This window comes from Hypanus sabinus, chromosome 28 (genome assembly GCF_030144855.1).
Source record: "Hypanus sabinus isolate sHypSab1 chromosome 28, sHypSab1.hap1, whole genome shotgun sequence".
Classification (NCBI taxonomy): domain Eukaryota; kingdom Metazoa; phylum Chordata; class Chondrichthyes; order Myliobatiformes; family Dasyatidae; genus Hypanus; species Hypanus sabinus.
In genome coordinates this window covers 23,870,977-23,891,728 of record NC_082733.1, presented here as the reverse complement: position 1 = coordinate 23,891,728, position 20,752 = coordinate 23,870,977, and the positions used below count along the sequence as shown (strand labels likewise).

General features: G+C 38.7%; 1 protein-coding gene across 2 annotated transcripts in view; it reads right to left on the bottom strand.

Annotated features, from left to right (window-relative positions):
* galk2 (galactokinase 2) overlaps positions 1 to 20,752 on the bottom strand; it is a 113,230-nt gene that overhangs the window by 48,713 nt on the left and 43,765 nt on the right. For both annotated transcript variants that reach the window (XR_009508350.1, XM_059952723.1), the window contains exon 5: positions 13,274 to 13,420. Coding sequence is in view for 1 of the 2 variants with exons in the window: in XM_059952723.1 (XP_059808706.1) it covers positions 13,274 to 13,420 (147 nt within the window). In the remaining variant the exon portion in view is untranslated. The remainder of the gene's footprint in view (positions 1 to 13,273; positions 13,421 to 20,752) is intronic.

The following is a 20,752-nucleotide window of genomic DNA, read 5'->3' as shown; positions in this document are numbered from 1 at the left end:
AGATCCTCAGTGGTCTTGTTTTAGTGGTGATGGAAAGGATACTTCCTCTTGTAGGAGATTCCAGAACTAGGGATCACTTTTTAAATGGCATCCAGTTCTAGACTTGTCCACCTAAGACAATGATGGGATAACTTATTTTGTCTAGGAGGGTTGTGTGACTTTGGCACTCCCTCAAAGTGCAGCAGAAGCATATTCTTTCAATCTTTTTTAGGTAGAGGTAGACTGATTCTTCGTCAGCAGCAAGCTGAAAGTTCACTAGAAATGCAGAGCTGAAAAACAATCAGATCAGCTATGGTCATGTAAAATGGCAAAGCAGGCTCAAGGAGTGAGTGGTCCTCTGCCACAACAAACTTGATTACTTTGCTAATACAGTTGTGGCAAAATTATTAGATCACAGGACCATTTACCCAGCTCAACAACCCAGAAGCACAAATTCAATTCCCAAGCAATATAGTAGCAGGGTTTTCAGTTGCATCATTCCAGAAAGATAAGATAAAATGTGAAAAGCTAAAATGTGAAAAACTGGCAGACTTCGAGCTAGATGCTGAATTCAGTTAACATTAGATCTAACATCATGTGAACAAATGCAAGTACTGAAGATGAATGCTTATTCATCTCTTTTATGATGATATTAGGTCCCACTTAGTTAGTTATGTTTCCTATTCCCATACTTCTCAATAAATGAATTTGAGATTACTCTTAGCATCTTAAAACAAATGAAGTACATTGTCTCTCAGAAACAGTGGAGTAAAGCAGGTCCAGGCTGAAAACCTGAAAGAAATCATTAGTATAAAAAGAGCATTCCTGGAGAAAATAATTGGAGTAAAACCTGACAAATCCCTAGAAACTAATGATTGGTATTCCTAAGTCCGACATCAATAGATACATCATCATCTTCTAAATTCTACATATTCTGGAATAGTTCCCCAAGAATTGTAAATGGCAAATATAATCCCACTAATTACAAAAAAATAAGAGAAAGAGAGCAAGAACTGCACACCAGTTAGCCAGACTTTGCTGTAACTAAAAATACTACAATTTAAGGTTTAGCAAGTGGTAAAAGGACACATAAATAACAGGATTGAGCAGAGTCAATATAAATATGTGAATGAAAAGTCATATTTAATAAATCTGAGCGTTTTTAGTTTGGTACTAACAACTGATAATGGAAGAATGATACATTTTGACTTTCTGAAGTTCCTTTAATTAGGTGCTATAGTAAAGGCTATTAAATGAAAATGATAGACAATGGACAGTAGGTGCAGGAGTAGGCCATTCGGCCCTTCTAGCCAGCACCACCATTCACTGTGATCATGGCTGAGCATACACAATTAGTACCCCGTTCCTGCCCTCTCCCCATATCCCTTGACCCCGCTATCTATAAGAGCTCTATCTAACTCTCTCTTAAATGCATCCAGAGACTTGGCCTCCACTGCCTTCTGGGGCACAGCGTTCCATATATCCACCACTCTCTGGGTGAAAAAGTTTTTCCGCGTCTCTGTTCTAAATGGCCCACCCCTTGTTCTTAAACTGTGGCCTCTAGGTCTGGACTCACCCATCAGCAGGAACATGCTTCCTGCCTCCAGTGTGTCCAATCCCTTAATAATCTTATATGTTTCAATCAGATCTCCTCTCATCCTTCTAAACTCCAGTGTATACAAGCCCAGTTGCTCCAATCTTTCAACACATGACAGTCCCGCCATTCCAGGAATTAACCTTGTGAACCTACGCTGCACTCCCTCAATAGCAAGAATGTCCTTCCTCAAATTTGGAGACCAAAACTGCACACAATACTCCACGTGGGGTCTCACCAGGGCCCTGTACAGCTGCAGAAGGACCTCTTTACTCCTATACTCAATTCCTCTTGTTATAAAAGCCAGCATGCCATTAGCTTTCTTCAATGCCTGCTGTACCTGCATGCTTGCTTTCATTGACTGATGTATGAGAACACCTAGATCTCACTGTACTTACCCTTTTCCTAACTTGACTCCATTTAATTAGTAATCTGCCTTCCTGTTCTTGCCACCAAAGTGGATAATCTCACATTTATCCACATTAAACTGCATCTGCCATACATTTGCCCACTCACCCAACCTGTCCAAGTCACCCTGCATTCTCATAACATACTCCTGACATTTCACAATGCCACACAGCTTTGTGTCATCAGCAAATTTGCTAATGTGACTTTTAATCCCTTCATCTAAATCATTAATGTATATTGTAAACAGCTGCGGTCCCAGCACCGAACCTTGTGTACCCCACTGGTCACAGCCTGCCATTCCGAAAGGGACCCATTAATCACTACTCTTTGTTTCCTGTCAGCCAGCCAATTTTCAATCTATGTCAGTACTCTGCCCCCAATACCATGTGCCCTAATTTTACCCACTAATCTCCTATGTGGGACTTTACCAAAAGCTTTCTGGAAGTCCAGGTACACTACATCCACTGGCTCTCCCTTGTCCATTTTCATAGTTACATCCTCAAAAAACTCCAGAAGATTAGTCAAGCATTATTTTCCCTTCATAAATCCATGCTGACTCGGACTGATCCTTCTACTGCTATCCAAATGTTTCGTAATTTCCTCTTTTATAATTGACTCCAGCATCTTTCCCACCACTGACGTCAGGCTAACCAGTCCATAATTCCCTGTTTTCACTCTCCCTCCTTTCTTGAAAAGTGGGACAACATTAGCCACCCTCCAATCAGCAGGAACTGTTCCTGAATCTATAGAACATTGGAAAATGATTACCAATGCGTCCATGATTTCCAGAGCCACCTCTTTAAGTACCCTGGGATGCAGACCATCAGGTCCCGGGGACTTAACAGCCTTCAGACTCAACAGTCTATCCAACACCGTTTCTTGCCTAATATAAATTTCCTTCAGTTCATCCTTTACCCTAGTTCTTTTGACCACTATTACATCTGGGAGATTGTTTGTGTCTTTCCTAGTGAAGACAGATCCAAAGTACCTGTTCAACTCATCTGCCATTTCCTTGTTCCCCATAATAAATTCACCCGTTTCTGTCTTCAATGGCCCAATTCTGGTCTTAACTGTTTTTTTGCTATTCACATACCTAAAGAAGCTTTTATTATCCTTCTTTATATTCTTGGCTAGTTTACCTTCGTACCTAATTTTTTCATGGTGTATTGCCTTTTTTGTTATCTTCTGTTGCTCTTTAAAAGCTTCCCAGTCCTCCGATTTCCCGCTCATTTTTGCTATGTTATACTTCTTCTGTTTTATTTTTATACTGCTCTTTACTTCCCTTGTCAGCCACGGCCGCCCCTTACTCCCCTTAGATCTTTCTTCCTCTTTGGAATGAACCGATCCTGCACCTTCTGCATTATTCCCAGAAATACCTGCCATTTTTGTTCCACTGTCTTCCCTGCTAGGGTATTGTTCCACTGAACTTTGGCCAGCTCCTCCCTCATAGTTCCCTTTGTTCAACTGTAATACTGACACATCCGATTTTCCCTTCTCCTTCTCAAATTGTAGGTTATATAATAGAGCATAAAAAAGAGTAGAGTAGGGTAGAGTAGAATAAAGTAGAGTTATAAAATAGAGCACAAGGGAATGGAATCTAGTGGCATTACCTGAAGATTGATGATAGAAAGTGGACAGTGAGTATCTACTTCTGAAGTCCTTGCTGTTTGCAATCTATATAGATAACTTAAAGGGAGATCCAAATGAAATCTCTCCATTTTTGTTGATAATACAAAATTAGTTGGCAGTGTTAACGATGAAGGGAGTCTTCTGCAGAGAAATGATGGAGAAAGTAGAAAAATGTAAGGGCATACATTTTGATAGGAAAAATATAGAAAAGCAGTGCATCTTTTAGACAACTAAGAGAGAAAAAGATGTTGATGTTCTGAAACCCTTGTCCTTGAGCCTCTAAATTCATCTGCAGGTACAGCAAGCAATTAGGATGACAAATAGCAAAATCAGAATCACGTTTAATATCACTGGCATGTGTTGTGAAATTTGTATGTTACATAGCGGCAGTACATAAGAATGAAAACTTTGAAACATACATATTTTACATGCAAACACACACACACGTATAAATGTACATATCCACACAGTGCCTATAAAAAGTATTCACCCCCTCCTGGAAATTTTCATTTTTTATTGTCTTACAACATTGAATCAGAGTGGATTTAATTTGGCTTTTTTGACACTGATCAATTGAAAACGACTCTTTTGAGTCAAAGTGAAAACAGATCTCTACATCGTGATCTGAATTAATTACCAATATAAAACACAAAATAATTGTTTGCACAAGTATTCAAGCCCTATAATATGAAACACCAAATCATCACTGGTGCAACCAAATGGTTTCAGAAATCACATATTCATTAAATGGAAATGACCATGTACAGTCAAGGTGCTTCAATTAATTGTAGTAACAAAGCACCTGTATCTGGAAGGTCCAACTGCTGTTGAGTCAGTATCCTGGCAAAAACTACACCATGAAGACAAAAGAACACTCCAAACAACTCCGTGAAAAGGTTACTGAAAAGCACAGGTTAGAAGATGGATACAAGAAAATTTCCAAGTCACAGAATATCCCTTGGAGTATAGTTAAGTCAATCATCAAGAAATGGAAAGAATATGGCAAAACTGTAAATTTGTCTACAGTAAACCAGCTTCAAAAACTGAGTGGACCATGCAAGAAAGGGACTAGTGAGGGAGGCCACCAAGAGCTCTGGAGGAGTTACAAGCTTTAGTGTCTGAGGTGGGAGAGAATGTGCGGGAGAGAACAACTGTTGCCTGGGTACTTCACCAATCTCAACTTTATGGGAGAGTGGCAAAGAGAAAGCCACTGTTGAAAAAAACTCAGATGAGATCTTGGCTAGAGAGTGCCAGACGGCATATGGGAGACTCTGAAGTCAGCTGGAAGGTTCTATGGTTTGATGACAACAAAATTGAGCTTTTTGGCCATCAAACTAAACGCTATGTTTGGCATAACCCAAACATCGTACATCATTAAAAACATACCATCCCGTCCGTGAAGCATGGTGGTGGCTGTGTCATGCTGTGGGGATGCTTCACTGCAGCAGGCCCTGGATAGCTTTTGAAGGTAAAGGGTAAAATAAATGCAGAAAAAAAAACAGGGAAATCTTGGAAGAAAACCTAAGGTAGTCTGCAAGAGAATTGCAGCTTGGGAGAAGATTTGTTTTCCAGCAAGACAATGGCCCCAAACATAAAGCCAAAGCTACACAGAAATGGCTTAAAAATGACAAAGTTTATGTCCTGAAGTGGCCAAGTCAGAGTCCAGACCTCAACACAATTGAGAATTAGCGGCTGGATTTTAAAAGAGCTGTTCACTGATGATCCTCATGAAATCTGACAGAGCTTGAGCATTTTGTAATGAAGAATGGAGAAAAATTGCAGTGTCCAGATCCGCAAAGCTAATAGAGACCTATCCACATAGAATCAAGTCTGTAATTGCTGCCAAAGGTGCATTTACTAAATATTAACAAAGGGGGTGAATACACACACATATGTATATACACAGACACATACATAGCTAAATCAAATAAGTAGTGCAAAAAAAGCGAGGTAGTATTCAAGGGTTCAATGCGCATTCAGAAATCTGATGACAGAGGGGAAGAAGCGGTTTCTAAATTGTTCAGTGTGTGCCTTTAGGCTCTTGTACCTCCTCCCTGATGGTAGCAATGAAAATAGGGCATATCCTGAGTGATGGGGGTCCTCAATGATGGATGCCTTCCTTTTGAGGCATCGTTCCTTGAAGATGTCCTGGATGCTGCGGAGGCTGTTGCCCATGATGGACCTGATTGAGTTCACAATTTTCTGCAGCTTATTTTGATTCTGTGCAGTGTCCCTCCCCCATACCAGACAGAGATGCAGCTAGTCAGAATGCTTTCCAGGGTACATTTGCAGAAATTTGCAAGTGTCCTTGGTGATATTGAGTGTTGTTCATTGGAGTACTGTGTGGACGCAACAGGAGCGTTCCCATGCAGGTCCAACCAAGAGCTTGAAAAAGCAGTAAATTTTTCAATGAGAGTTGTTGATTGTACTGCACAGATGCAACAGGAGCATCCTTTTGCGGGCCTGACAAAGACTTGAGGGAAAACCACCCTCTGTAAAAGAGAGGCACTACCTAGCAAAGTGGTTACCATGGGAGCGGTTGTCATCGGAGTAGTCTGAAGCAGAGTAGGAAGGCTTTAGCATAACAGGGATTCCGCAAAAACAGATGGAGGCAAAGCAAGTAGGTAAGTTCAATCCTTATTTCTTACTTAAATCTTGAGAGAATAGGGGTTATGTCAACATAGCCAGTGTTCTGTTCTGGGTCTCAGATGTGGGATTTCAAGGAGAATTCCCAACCTCCCCAGTGGCCACATCTGCACCAGTTGCATCGTGATGCAACTCCTTCGTGACCATGTTAAGTTAATGAAGCTGCAGCTCAATGACCTTTGGCTTTTTAGGGAAAGTGAAGTGATGATAGACAGGAGCTATAGGGAGGTAGTCACCCTGAGGCTACAGGAGACAGATGAATGGGTGACTGGTGGGAGAGGGAAGGGGGAATGTCAGATAGTTGAGAGCATCCCTGTGGCCGTCCCTCTCAACAATAAGTACTCAATTTTGAGCACTGTTTGGGGGGGGGGGGGGGGGAAGAAACGACTTACCTTGGAAAAAGCAACATAGGCTATGCCTCTGGCACCAAGTCTGGCCCTGTGCTAAGAATGGTAGGGAACTGAACAGGATGGCAATAGTAATAGGGGACTCTATAGTCAGGACAGATAGATGATTCTATGGATGCCAGGATGATAGTTTGCTTCCCAGGTGCCAGGGTCCGTGATGCTTCTGGACATGTCCACAATATCCTGAAGAGGAAGGGTGAGCAGTCAAAAGTTGTGATAAATATTGGTACCAAGGCCACAGGAAGAAAAAGGGAGGAGGTCCTGAAAAAAGAATATAAGGCGTTAGGAAGGAAGCTGAGAAGCAGGACCTCAGGGTAGTAATCTCAGGATTGCTGCCTGTGCCACATGACATAGAATAAGGTTGCAGATAAACATGTTGCTGAAGAATTGGAGTAGAGGGCAGGGATTTAGGTTTTTGGATAATTGGGACCTCTTCTGGGGTAGGTGTGACCTGTACAAAAGGGACGGGTTGTATTTGAATCCGAGGGGGACCAATATTCTTGCGGGCAGATTTACTAGAGCTGTTGGGAATGGTTTAAACTAATATGGCAAAGGGGGAGGAACCAGGATAATAGAGCTGAGGATGAGCCAGCAGGTTTACAAGTAGATAATGGGTGTAGCATGAATGTCAGAAAGAACAGGCCAATGATTGGGTATAAATGCAGGCAGAACAAAGAGTTAAATTGTACAACAGAGGCTAAATTCAAAAAGGCAAAGAATACAGGACTGAAGGTGCTGTATTTAAATCTGTGTAGCACTCGCAATAAGGTAGATGAACTCATGGCACAATTAGAGATTGGTCGGTATGACATTGTAGGCATCACTGATCGTGGCTGAACGGGGGCCACAATTGGGAACTTAACAACAAATGATATACTTTATATCAAGAGAACAGGCAGGCAGGCATTGGTGGGGTGGCTCTGATGGTAAGAGAGCGAATTACATCTTTAGAAAGAGGTGACATAGGGTCAGAGAATGTTCAATCTATTGCAAGGGTAAAAAAACCAATATGGGAATCATATATAGGCTTCCAAATAGTAAACAAGGTGTGGGGTTAAGAGTGTGGCAAAGGGAGCCAGAAAAGGCATGTAATAAGGGTAATGACACAGTTGTAATGGGGATCTTCAATATGCAAAGGGATTGGGAAAATCAAGTTGGTGTTGGATCGCAAGAGAGGAAATTTGTTGAATGCCTACGAGATGGCTTTTTAAGAGCAGCTTGTGCTTGAGCCTACTTGGGGAAAGGCCATCTTAGTTTGGGTGTTGTGTAATAACCCAGATCTTATTAGGGAGCTTAACGTAAAGGAACCCTTAGAAGGCAGTAATCATAATATGATTGAATTAATACTGCAATGTGAGAGGGAGAAGCATCCCTCACATGTATCAGTATTGCATTGGAATAAAGGGAATTACAGAGACATGAGAGAGAAGCTTGCCCAGGAGGATTGGAAGCGGATACTGGCGGAGATGATGGCAGAGCAAAGGTGGCTGAAGTTTCTGAGAATAGGCGCAAGATAGATATGTCCCATGGAGGAGGAAGTTCTCAAATAGCAGGGGTAGGCAACTATGGCTGACAAAGATAGTTAAAGACTGCATAAAAGCCAAAGAAAGGGCATATAAGGTAGCAACTGTGAGTGGGAAGCTGGATGATTGGGAAGCTTTTAAAATCCAACAAAAGGCAACTAAAAAAGCCTAAAAGCCTAAAGAAGGGAAAAGATGAAATATGAGGGCAAACTAGCCAATAATATACAGCAGGATACCAAAAGATTTTTCAGTTATACAAAGAGTAAAAGGGTGTTGAAATTGGACTACTAGAAAATAATTCTGGTGAGGTATTATTGGGGGACAAAGAAATGACAGTTGAACTTAATGGGTACTTTGTATCTGTCTGCACTGTGAAAGACACTAGCAGTGTGCTCGAAGTTCTTAAAGCATCAGGGAGCAGGAGTGAGTGGCTTTGCTATTCCAAAGGAAAATGTGCTAGGCAAACCCAACGGTCTTAAGGAGGATAAGTCAGATGGACTATATCCCAAATCCCAGATGAACTACTCCCTGAGAGTGGTTACTGTAGAGATAATGGATGTATTGGTCATAATCTTTCAAGAATTACTTGATTCTGGCATGGTCCTGGAGGACTGGAAGATTGCAAGTGTCACTGCACTCTTTAAGAGGGGAGGAAGGCAAAAGAAAGGAAATTATAGGCCAGTTAGCATAACCTCAATGGGAAATTGTTGGAGTCTATTATTAAGGGTGAGATTTCAAAGTAATTGGAGATTAATGATAAAGTAAGTCAAAGTCAGCATGGTTTCTGAGAAGGGAAATCTTGCCTGACAAATCTGTTAAGAGTTCTTCAAAGAAGTAGCAAGCAGGGTGGACAAAGTAGAGGCAGTGGATGTCATTTATTTGGATTTTCAGAAGGCATTTGATAAGGTACCACAAATGAGGCTGCTTAACAAGATAAAATCCTATGGCATTACATGGATAGAGGTATGGCTAACAGGCAGGAGGCAGTAACTGGGAATAAAAGGGTCTTTTCTGATTGGCTGCTGGTGCCTGTTCCTCAGGAGTCAGTATTGGGATCTCCGCATTTCACTTTGTTTGTTGATAATAGAGTTGATGGCTTTGTAGCAAAGGTTGTGGATGATATGAAGATATGTGGACAGGTAGGTAGTGCTGAGGAAGCAATGTGATTGCAACAGGACTTGGACAAATCGGAAGAATGGGCAAAAAAGTGGCAGATGGACTACAGTGTTAGGAAATGTATAATAATGCATTTTTATTATAATACATTTTTATAAGAAGGTTCAAACATCAGAGGTGCAGAAGGACTTAGGAGTCCTCGTGCAAGACTCACAGAAGGTAATTTTTTACCGGTTGAGTCTGTGGTAAAGAAGGCAAATGCAATGTTGGCATTTATTTCATGGGGAATAGAATATAAAAGCAAAGAGATAATGCTTTTATAAGACACTAGTCAGGCTGTACTTGGAGTATTGCCAGCAGTTTAGGGCCCAATATCTAAGAAAGGATGTGTTGTCATCGGAGAGATTCCAGAGCACGTTCACGAGGATTATTCCGGGAATGAAGGGACTAACATATGTGGAATGTTTGGCAACTTTCGACCTGTACTCACTGGAATTTAGAAGAATGCAGGGATATTTTCTATGGTGGGGTATCCGGAATTAGAGGGCAGAGCCTCAAAATTGAGGGGTGACCCTTTAGAACAGAGGTAAGAAGGAAGTTTTTAGCCAAAAAATGGTGAATCTGTGAAATGCTCTGCCACAGAATGTGGTGGAGGCCAAGTCTGCGTATATTTATGGCAGAAGTTGATAGTTTCCCGATTGGTCAGGGCATCAAAGGATACGGCGAGATGGCAGGTGTATCTGATTGAGTAAGATCTGGGATCAACCATGATGGAATGGTGGAGCAGATTTGATGGGCTGAATGGACTAATTCTGCTCCTATGTCTTATGGTTTCTTATGGACATATCAAATCCACTCAAAGTCCGAACGAAAATATAGCATACTGAGCAAGAGGATTTGACTACATAAGTAAAGCATAAATTAAGGTAGCACACTACATAGAACTTCGGTGATTCTGATCGCAAGGTATGGTATAGGTACACCTTTGGTGAGGGAGTGGGGTTGGTAGGAGTAGGAAGACGAGATCTGTACAGTAGGGCTTGTCAGAATAGATGCAGGAATGTCGTCTCCTCTACATGAAGAGTGTATAATGAAGAATCAAAACAAGGTGTTGCCCATTCATAACTGAGTCAAAACAAAAGAGTAACAGATAAGGGAAGAAAACATCTATGGTGAAAGCTATTTTGGAATTTGTTGCCAAATGTCAAGAAATCATTGTCACGCATTTCAGCAGAAAACAATTAACAGAGATTCAACGGAATTTCTAAGATTTCCTTATTCTGCTGTCCACTCCCTTCGACATGAGTAAATAATCCTTTCAGAAGTATGAAAATTTAGTAAGAAACATTTCAATGACATCATTTTGGTACTAATAATCATTCTATTATACCCTGAGCTATACAACTGTTGTAATATTTCAAATCAAAATTGCTTTGCAAATTATTTACTAGTTTTGAAGAAAACTCAAGGCTAACAAAATTTGGTATCAGCTCTGCTACTGGCCATACATGGAACAGAATAGCGTGCCTTATAAATATAAATCAGAGAAACTACTTGTGGGTGAAGCAAAAAAAGTTAGTTCTTATTATATGCAAGACTAATTAAAGTTACCAACTGCTTCGACTTTGCATGCTAAGTTCCAATTTCCTGTTATTTCACATATGTTGTCTGGTAATGGTACTTATTTTCATCAGGAGCTGGGACATTATCTGGTTGTCATCATAGCCACCAGAATTAAGCAATGATGTTATCTATTCCAACAACTTTTGCTCTCATGTCTTTACAATGCATTACTCAGAGTTTTGATTGAAATTTGCCACAGGTCTGGTTTCAACATGCTTCATTTCTCATGTGTGTTATGAAATAAACAAGTTCAGTGCAATGACTAATTTTCTGTATAATAGAATTCCACATATAGATTTGCCCAGAATGATTAAAAAGAGAATTTACAATATTCAAGATTATTTACAATATGAATAGATTGAAAAGGGTCATGTATGATCTATTCATTAATCCAACTAGGTTTAAAAGAAATTCACAATATGCTGTAAACATTTGACTAATTTTAATCAGAACAAAACCCTGGCTGCCAATGTTTTTTTAATCTAAGGGGCCTCTTACTCAAAACGTTTTAATAACCCAGGGATTACAAACTATAAACTGTTTCTTCTACCTTTCATCGTTAGCCACCAAAGCATTCCCCTATCTTGTCCTACACTGCTGCCTTTTATCTTTCAAAGCATTAAGAATCATATAAGTACACAATTCTGAGACTTTGTATTAATGAACTCATTAATCACAGGACAATATTCACCAGCAGCTGCAGCTAGCTGACAATCTATAGATATCTTGGATCTACAGTATATACTGGTTTTAGGATTAACTTTTCTACCGATTATTTTGTGTATTAAAATACTCAAAACATTGCTTTATGAATAACTGATGAATGTCTTATCTTGAAGTATCTGCTTATCGTGATCATTTTGTTTTGTTTTCTTACAGTAAATCTTGATGTTCATTGTTATTACAATTTTTTAAAGAATGCTACTTTTTCAGATCAATACTGTCAAATAATATAACTTTACTGAAAGTAAGTACTGTAAATACTGGAAACGAATTGATATATTTAGAAACTTAGGACAGTACTGATGATTCTCTCTTTTACTTTTTCTCCTTTATCTCTCACAAGATCTTTGAGGTAATGGAATCTGATGAAATTTGAATTAGGAATGGAAAATACCAAGATTTTCCATTACCAATGTAAAGCACAAATTTTGTTTCATTTTATCAAATAAGCAGAAGAATCTGTTTGGTTGTATGACAGCAATATTCTTTTCACTCTTGCTTTTGGTGTGTTTTAATTTTCTTCCTTTTTTCATTGAGGTTTGGGGTACATGTAAAAAGTGGTTAACTTTTTAAAGAAAATTCACGATTTATTTTTCATTTTTACAGCAATTCTACATGAGGTCATTCCTTTTGTATTTTTAAAATTAGCCTTCATTAAGGCTATATGGGCAGCAAAGCAAGCTCTCCATTTGGTAATTACAAATGGTCCACGCCAAGCACTCGGGTATGCTGAAAACAATTCCAAGATTTGCATCTAAGATACAGGACGAAAGAGAAGGCCTGCAAGGTTCCAGCATTATGCAAAACTGAAAAAGAAATTGCACAACATCCCTGAGTGCACAATGAGCAAGAAAATGGAGAACTAATAGATATGGCAACAGGAGGTAACATCTGGAGTTAATTTGGGGAGATAATGGTGGTAATGATATGAATCTTTTAATTATGTGTGTGTGTATATATTATATATATATATATATATATATATACATACATACACACACATACACATACATACATACATATACACAGAATTTCTATTATTTTAAGGGCATATTTAATAGAAATCGGCACAGCAACACAATATCACATAAGCTGTTGCATAACAGATTTTGTTTTTGCTATAGAGCCAAACCAAAAATGATAACACCTGAATGACACTGGAACTGGAATCATTTGTGGTTTGGAGTCTATTTTCTTTGATTGTCTGATTCTGCTATTAGACATATGAACTTCTTGCTACAAATGAAGAAAAAATGTATTGAAATACTGGAAACCTAACATTTAGGAAGCTTAACAGCACTAAATAATATTCAAACAATTACATTTATTTAAATTAGCTCAATTATTAAAAAACTTAAATGTCAGAAACACTCAAAATAAGTGTTTAACAGCACAGTGGTGGTAATGATGGTGTGAAAGGAGAGTGTACAGACTTTGCTGAATGTCAAAATATTTCCACAGGCAAGGCTTGCTACTTGCAAGCAGGGCCCTAATTTCTAAATCTCCAACTAAACTCTCAGTCAACAGCAGCAAATCTACAATATTGCTTTCTGGTCTGTCAACTTTCTCATAAACAATATATGCAGTATGATATTAGTTATATAAAATGCATAGACAGAATGTACCTTTGACAGAACCTTTCCATTTGCTATCACTGTGATGAGACCTGCACAACAAACCAGTGCACTGGAGCTGGAAAGTCCTGAGCTGGCTGGGATCGTGCCGTCAATCATACAGCTGATTCCAGTGGACACTGGAAGGTTGAAATGTTCCTGTCAAGAAGGAAAAAAAAATCATAGAATGTTATTTTGTTTCTGTGCAGATAAAATTCATACATAGAAGTTGTAAGTATGTGTTTCTTATAAAATATTTAATCCCAATCAACACACAAAAATCACTGGAGGAATTCAGCAGGCCAGGCAGCATCTATTGAGAAAAATGAACTGTCAGTGTTTCAGGCTGAGAAACTTCATCAGGACAGGAAACAACAGAAGGCAAAGGGCAAAGACCAGAATAAAAGGGTGTGGAGAGGGGTGGACAGTGGAGCATGGAATTTTGTGAGAAGTTGGGAGGAGATAAGTGGAAGAGGCAAATGGATGGAATCTGACAAGGCAGGTGACCATGGAATAGATGGAAGGAGATGGCCGTAAGAATAAGGGGAATCAAGTTGGGGGGGGTACATGCAAAGCAGAGGGGAGAGGTTACCAGAGGTTAGAGAAATTAATGTTGACACCATCTGGCTGGAGACTACCAAAATGGGGTGTTGTTCTAATCTGTATCTAGCCTCAACTTGACGGTAGAGGAAGCCATGAACAAGCATGTCTTTTTGGGAAAGGGAAATGAAATTAAGATGGCGGACCAACAGAAGATCCTGGCTGTAACAGTGGACAAAGCGAAGGTGCTAGATGAAGCTATCCTCAATCTGGCCAAGTGTCATTATTATAAAGGAGGTGCACTGGGAGAACTGGAGACAATAAATGATAGATCTACATGAAGTCTGCCTAACGTGACAGACTGTTTAGCATCCTAAATGGTGGTGGGGGAGGTGATATAACATTTGAGACTGTTGTAGGCTTAAATCCTCAGCATTAAACGTCATATCCAACATGTTCTCTGCAACTTCTGCCATCTCAGAGAGAGACGGGTGGGACGAGTGGACAAAAGAGTATCAGAGAGAGTGATGCCTGTGGAAAGTGGAGAGGAAAGGTGAGGGGACGATATGCCTGGTGGTGGTTAACCATTGGAGATTGCAGAAGCTGCGGAGAATATGTTGGATATGACATTTAGCACTGAGGATCAAAGCCCAGAATTTAATGGCAACAGTGTACCACCTGCACTTGGGGCACACCTATCCACAAAGTGTCAATATATCTGCTGCAGTTCTCTCAGTGAGAAATCCTTTACAGAAGTCATCCTTATTAATTAGTCCTTGCCAAGTATACAACACTTGAGCCATATTTCTAATGTGTCAGAGGTTAGTCACACACCCTGGCTAGGCAAACTTTCAAAAAGTTTTGACCATTTTTTTTAAATCTCGAGGCAGAGCAATACAGCACAGAGAAAAACCATTTGCCACAGCATGCCCAGGTTGACCATCAAGTACCTATCCTTATCAATCCCACTTATCATCACTTGGTCCATAGCCTTCTATACCTAGGTGTTTCAAATGCTTGTCTAGAGACTTCTTAAATGTAGAGTACCCACTCTAGCAATGCTTTCCAAATTCCAATTGTCTTCTAGATGAGAAAAGGTCTTCTTCTTACCTAAACCCCTTATTCCTCTTACCTAAATCCCTTACACCCTTACCTATGCTCTCTAGTTTTAAATACCTATCCTACAGGAAAATCCTTCTTACAATTTATCCTGTTGATGCACCTCATAAATGTTGATTATCTTTATTAGTTGCACCCAAGCCTTCTTTACTGTCAGGAAAACCCATATAGTCCTTTTATCTTTTCCTCATAACTGAAATATTCCATCATCTGGTATGGGGAGGGGGGCTATTCCACAGGATCAAAAGAAGCTGCAGAAAGCTGTAAGCTCAGTCATCTCCATCATGGGCACTAGCCTCCATAGCATCCAGGACATCTTCAATAAGTGATATCTCAAAAAGGCAGCATCCATCATCCAGGACATGCCCCCTTGTCATTAATACCATCTGGGATGAGCTGCAGGAGCCTGAAGGCACACGCTCAACAATTCTGGAACATCTTCTTCCCTATGCCATTAGCGTTCTGAATAGACATTGTACCCACAAATACTACCTCACTACTTCATATATATAGTAAAAAAAATTGAATTACAGTATATAACCTTCCTCCCCTTTATTCTTTGCCCGGACTAACAAAGGCCAGTATTCAATTTACCTTCTTCACCACCTTATCCAACTGTACTTCCACCTTCAGGGAATCTTGCACATGCCCTAAGGGCTCTCTGTTCCTCAGTACTCCTTAAGACACTAGTTTATATTCTACCCTTATGAAATCTTTAAAGCGCTTTTAATTGTTATCCATTATGAGTGATATCAGAATCAGGTTTATTATCACTGTCTTATATGACCATGAAGTTAGTTGTTCTGCGATAGCAGTACAGTACAAAGTCATTAAATGGTATAAATTACAAGATAAATGCATAGTGGAGAAAAGGAATAATAAGGTCTTATTCACCAATTCATGGACTGGTCAGAAATCTGATGTCCGATAGGACAGAGCTGATTCTGATTCCTGATACCAATTATAATACAACATTTGCAAAGGAACTAAACCAAGTTTGTTATAGTTATTTAAAATTATACCTCTGTATTATTTTTATCATTAAATTTGGCATGGCATGCCAATGACAATAAAATTTAGAATAGAGATCTGTGTGTACAAAACAATACTACAAAATTCACAAATGTGTTAACTTTTAGAGAACAATTCATCCAGTCAAAAGTACTTCAAAAAAATTGCAAACTGCTGAAGACGTACAGTATACAAATATAAAGAAAACATTTTAGGATAATAATACCAGGAGAGTGCATTTTGCAAAATCAACTGGCACCCATTTGTTTCTCACCCATCTGAAGCTGCAAGAAAATTTATCAATGATGGAATTAAAAACAGGAAGGGATCAGTGTTTTTATGCTGCATTGCATTCAAACCATGACGTGTAGGAAATACCAGCCTCCCAAAAGATAATTTATTTTTAACATGAACAGCTATTCTATTCGTTTAATATTTAAGATGGGTCACTGGTGCAATATACAAGGCAGAAAAGATTGAGGTTGAATTTTCCATAATTTCCTTCAGGATAAATAAAGTTTTATCTTATCGTGTCTTCTTTTCACATCAATCAGTAAGATCTCAAAAGGAAGGCATCTAGGTACCCTTTTTGCATTTGGATTGGGAAAAACTGACCAGACTGCAAGATAGTTATTGTCTTTGGAACACTGCACAAGGCCTACATTGAGGTGAGCTTGGATCCTAACAAGGTATGAACCATCTTCATCTAACAGGAATAAATTTAACATTTAGTGACAGGAACAGTGGATAAACAAATAAGATTAGTAGAACACAACTTAACATGACATTTAAAAAGTTGATTTAAAATTATACGCCTCTTAAAAACACCCAACTTTCAAAGCTGGTTCAAGGATTACTTGTTTTAAAATATAGCACCCTACTGCAGATATCAATGCAAAAACCAACAGAGAAAGCAAAGGGAGAGTCTACTGAAGTTGTTCAAAAAGAATCAAGATAAATATCACAGAATTCTTTTTCAATAAATATCACAGATGTTTTTCAATATTAAAAACAAATCATCACTACTAATTATAACCTTAAACAGGCCACATAATTTTAAACAGTATTTAAACATCTACCGAGCACGAAACCTTTCTATGTTGCCCAGGTAAAACTGTTATACAACTGCCAAGAAAAGTAATCGTGAAAGGCAGCAATAACAAGGTCAACCTACTAGAAGTATAAATACACAATAATTATCTGAAATTAGCATGGGAATGTGGAGAAAAGGCTGTAATGGTCTGAGTTGGGAAATGAGATACTTTACTGTTCCTTGTCTGGACTCAGTAATTTCAAATAATCAGCATTTTCAGCATTTTTATTTCTGATTTTAATTAATCATGCTGCAACTTTATCTAAGGATTTAAATCCTTTATTTGTGAAAAACATCTCGAAAGTCAAAAATAAATAACTTTTTTTGTCTGCATGCTTGATAATGTTTTCAACTTGAGTAAATTATTCTAACAGTATCTTCCCTGAACAGATCTATGATCACAGTGGTTAAATGGTCCATAACTAATTTTATGAATCATGTGGCTTAATGATCAATAGAGTGGTTAAGGTGGCATTCAAGATACTTACATGCATTAGCCCAGGCATTGAAAATAAGAACAGGGAGGTTATAGTACAGCTTTATTAAAACATCGTTTCAGCTACAGATGGAGAACTGTGTGAGATTCTGGTCACAACATAATAAAAGGAATTGGAAAAGGGTGTAGTAGAGATTCATTCAGATATTGCCTAAAATGGATTGTTTCATTCATAAACAAGTGACTGGTTAGGGTAAATTTTCAATTATTTATTTGATTGCCCCTTGGTTTGATGTAAAGGAGGCAGAGCAGAGATCAGATAAAGGTATAAAAATTATGAAGGACATAGATAAAGCAGATGGTAAGAAGCTTTCCCCCATGGTAGAGATTTTGAAAACCAGGCAACATCATTTTGAGGTAAAGTGTAGAGTTTTAGATGGGATACAAGGATGACTTTTTTCACCAAGAGGGCGATTGGAATATTGCCTGAGGCTTGCTGGAGGCAGGAACACTCACAGTAAAGAAGATTCTAAAGTGGCACTATGGACAAATGCTGTACATTGGGATTAGTGTAAATGGGTACTTGATGATCATCATGGATCTGGTGGTCCAAAAGGCCCACTCCATGCTATACGACTCTGTATAGAACGTGCTCCATGATATGCAAGTGACTTCATTTAACCTATGCAAGCAGCCACATGCTTTAATTAATTACTTTCAAGGCCTTTCCAAACAGGAGCAGTCTGTTGTTATTTGGGGGTTTTGGCTGCAATCACAGATAACAGAAGAGCCAAAAGCACCCTGTGGCCACAATATGAGATGATATCCCAATCAGACCTCTATTAAAGAAAGTTAAATGCCAAACCAGCTATTAAAAAAAAACCTACTTAACGGTGACCAGTGAGATTTACATAATTTCAATTTAATTCAGTTGGTTGATTCAGTTTGTACCAGGGACATCTGGAGTGACCCTACATGGAAGGACCAACTATGGCCACAATCATCTTGTTGTCCAGCTGAACAATGTAACACAGTACACCACTGGAACACTTGAGTCCTTTCCCAACCTCTGCTTACATTGACAAACAACTTCTCAGCCAGAACCACAATCCATCAGTCACAACACTATACACTTCACTAAATATTTCTCTGGGCCCCTGAACCACACATAAACACAAGAGGAGTAGGAATAGGCCACCAAAACTGCCATTTAAAATTATCATAGCTGATCTATTCTGTACTCAACTCTTCAATGTAACCTTGTTTGGACATCATTATTAAAATCAAGTAACAATAGTTATTGCTGAAAAGAAATAAGTAGAAAAACAGAAGTTAAAAAAATAAGGTCAAGCCACTCTAAACATCGCACACTTTTCACCTTCATAGCAAAAATTCTGTGACAGAGCTATTTTCCCATAACTCTGTTAACCTCCTTAAATTGGCTGGGTTGGGAGGAAAATACAATTATGGGCAATAAATTTTACTCCAGAGTAAGTTGGGTATTTAAGTTTGTTTTTTGAGTCAGGACAGTTGCACAAATAATAATCATACAGAAATTTCTCTAGTGACCAAAAATGTTGTCCTTTGCCAATATACATAAGCAAAAATCCCTTGGATATAGCTCATTTTGGCAAAAATAGGCAAAAAAAAGTCATACAAATTCATGAAATTTTAAGCAGACGACAAACAAACATATTTTTAGAACCATACCCCAGTGAAATGCAAGTAAAAAAGTTTGAAATTCTTTGCGGAAGAAACTAAATTGAATGAAAATAACACTTTGTTATAAAAGAATTAAAGATATTATGTCTACAATTCCCTTGCCAGCTTGAGAGCAAATTATGAGTTGATATATAGATGCCAGTTATATTGTCTTAAAGAACGCTAGCCAAACCCAATATGAGAAAGAGGCTTAAGCAATATCTTAAGCGGCACTGATCCACAGGGTTCGTCTCTTGCATGAATGTAAATTATAGAACTATCACGCAATGTTTCACAAAGTGCTTTGCTTTCAGAAAGTGAAGGCTGCCAAGTATTGCTTTAGACATATCCCAGTGGAGTTAGAAATTCAAATTAATATAAACAGGCTATACCCTTGGAATTTTTGAACATTCATGTACAAGTCTGTAGCATTTCAAACTACTTTGGGGCCCTGTTCTGTCGTGTAAAAGCCCAAGTTATATGACCACACCCCCTCTTCCCACCTTCCGGCATAGTGTACTGACAGCCTGCACAATGAAGGCATTCAAGTAAGTTTGAGATACTCATCTGCAATTTCTCCCATAGAAGTAGTCTAATTCAAACTAAGTGTTGCCAAAAAGAAGAGATTACTCCCAAGGATGGGAGTAATTATTATAGAACTAAACTGATACAGGTTTCAGAACAATTCCTTGCAAGTGATTCAAGTATGCCAGAAAGACACTCAAAAATTATATTGAACATTAAAAATACCATTCGTTAGAGTAAAAGGAAGTGTAAAGTCCCAACCACATGCTTCTCTCCCCACATTATAGTTATTGACCTATTCATGGCTAAGAAGCTGATTTTTGACCATATAAAAAGTCAGTACAGTTGTGCTTGTTTGAGATTCCCTGTCCCGCTTATTATTTGCTACCATTTTCAGCCATTCCTCCTAAAGGGATAAAATATTTATTTCTACTGAAAGCTATTAAATTAAGATGCCAACGCAAAGTTGAAGGAAACTTTCAATCAAACAAATTACTAGTTTGCCACTGTTCTCAAGCTTTTTAGGTGTCCAATATAGGACCCAAATGTAATTCTGTCCCACATCTGGTACGCACATGCACAAAAGCACACTCGTACAAACACAGGTATAGAGAAAAGATCAAAGGAAGTCATGAACAGGGATGACTTCCACCATTCAATAAAATGCGAAACACAAATCACCATAAGTCAACTATACTTAGTGTTTAGCCTTGAGGTCTTCTTTCAAATTTAACTGTGTATGACCGTTGTTACAGTGTTTTGCACTTTGGCCCCTGAGGAATGCTGTTTCATTTAGCTCTACCCATCGGGTGAATGACAATTAAACTTGAACTTGAACTTCAACTTGATTTGAACTGAACACTATTGATTTGAATGGGTGAAATGGGCGCTGGCATTCAGTTTTTAGTCTAGCATACAATACCTTTCTCTTTTTCATATCATTTAAAGACTCTTGCAATAACTTCACCTGCCAAATAGCATTAAATTAATGAACTTCTGCATTCAGTTCTGCCTTACGTTGAAGTGGTTTGCTGGAATAATTTCACTATTTCCAAGTCACAAATGA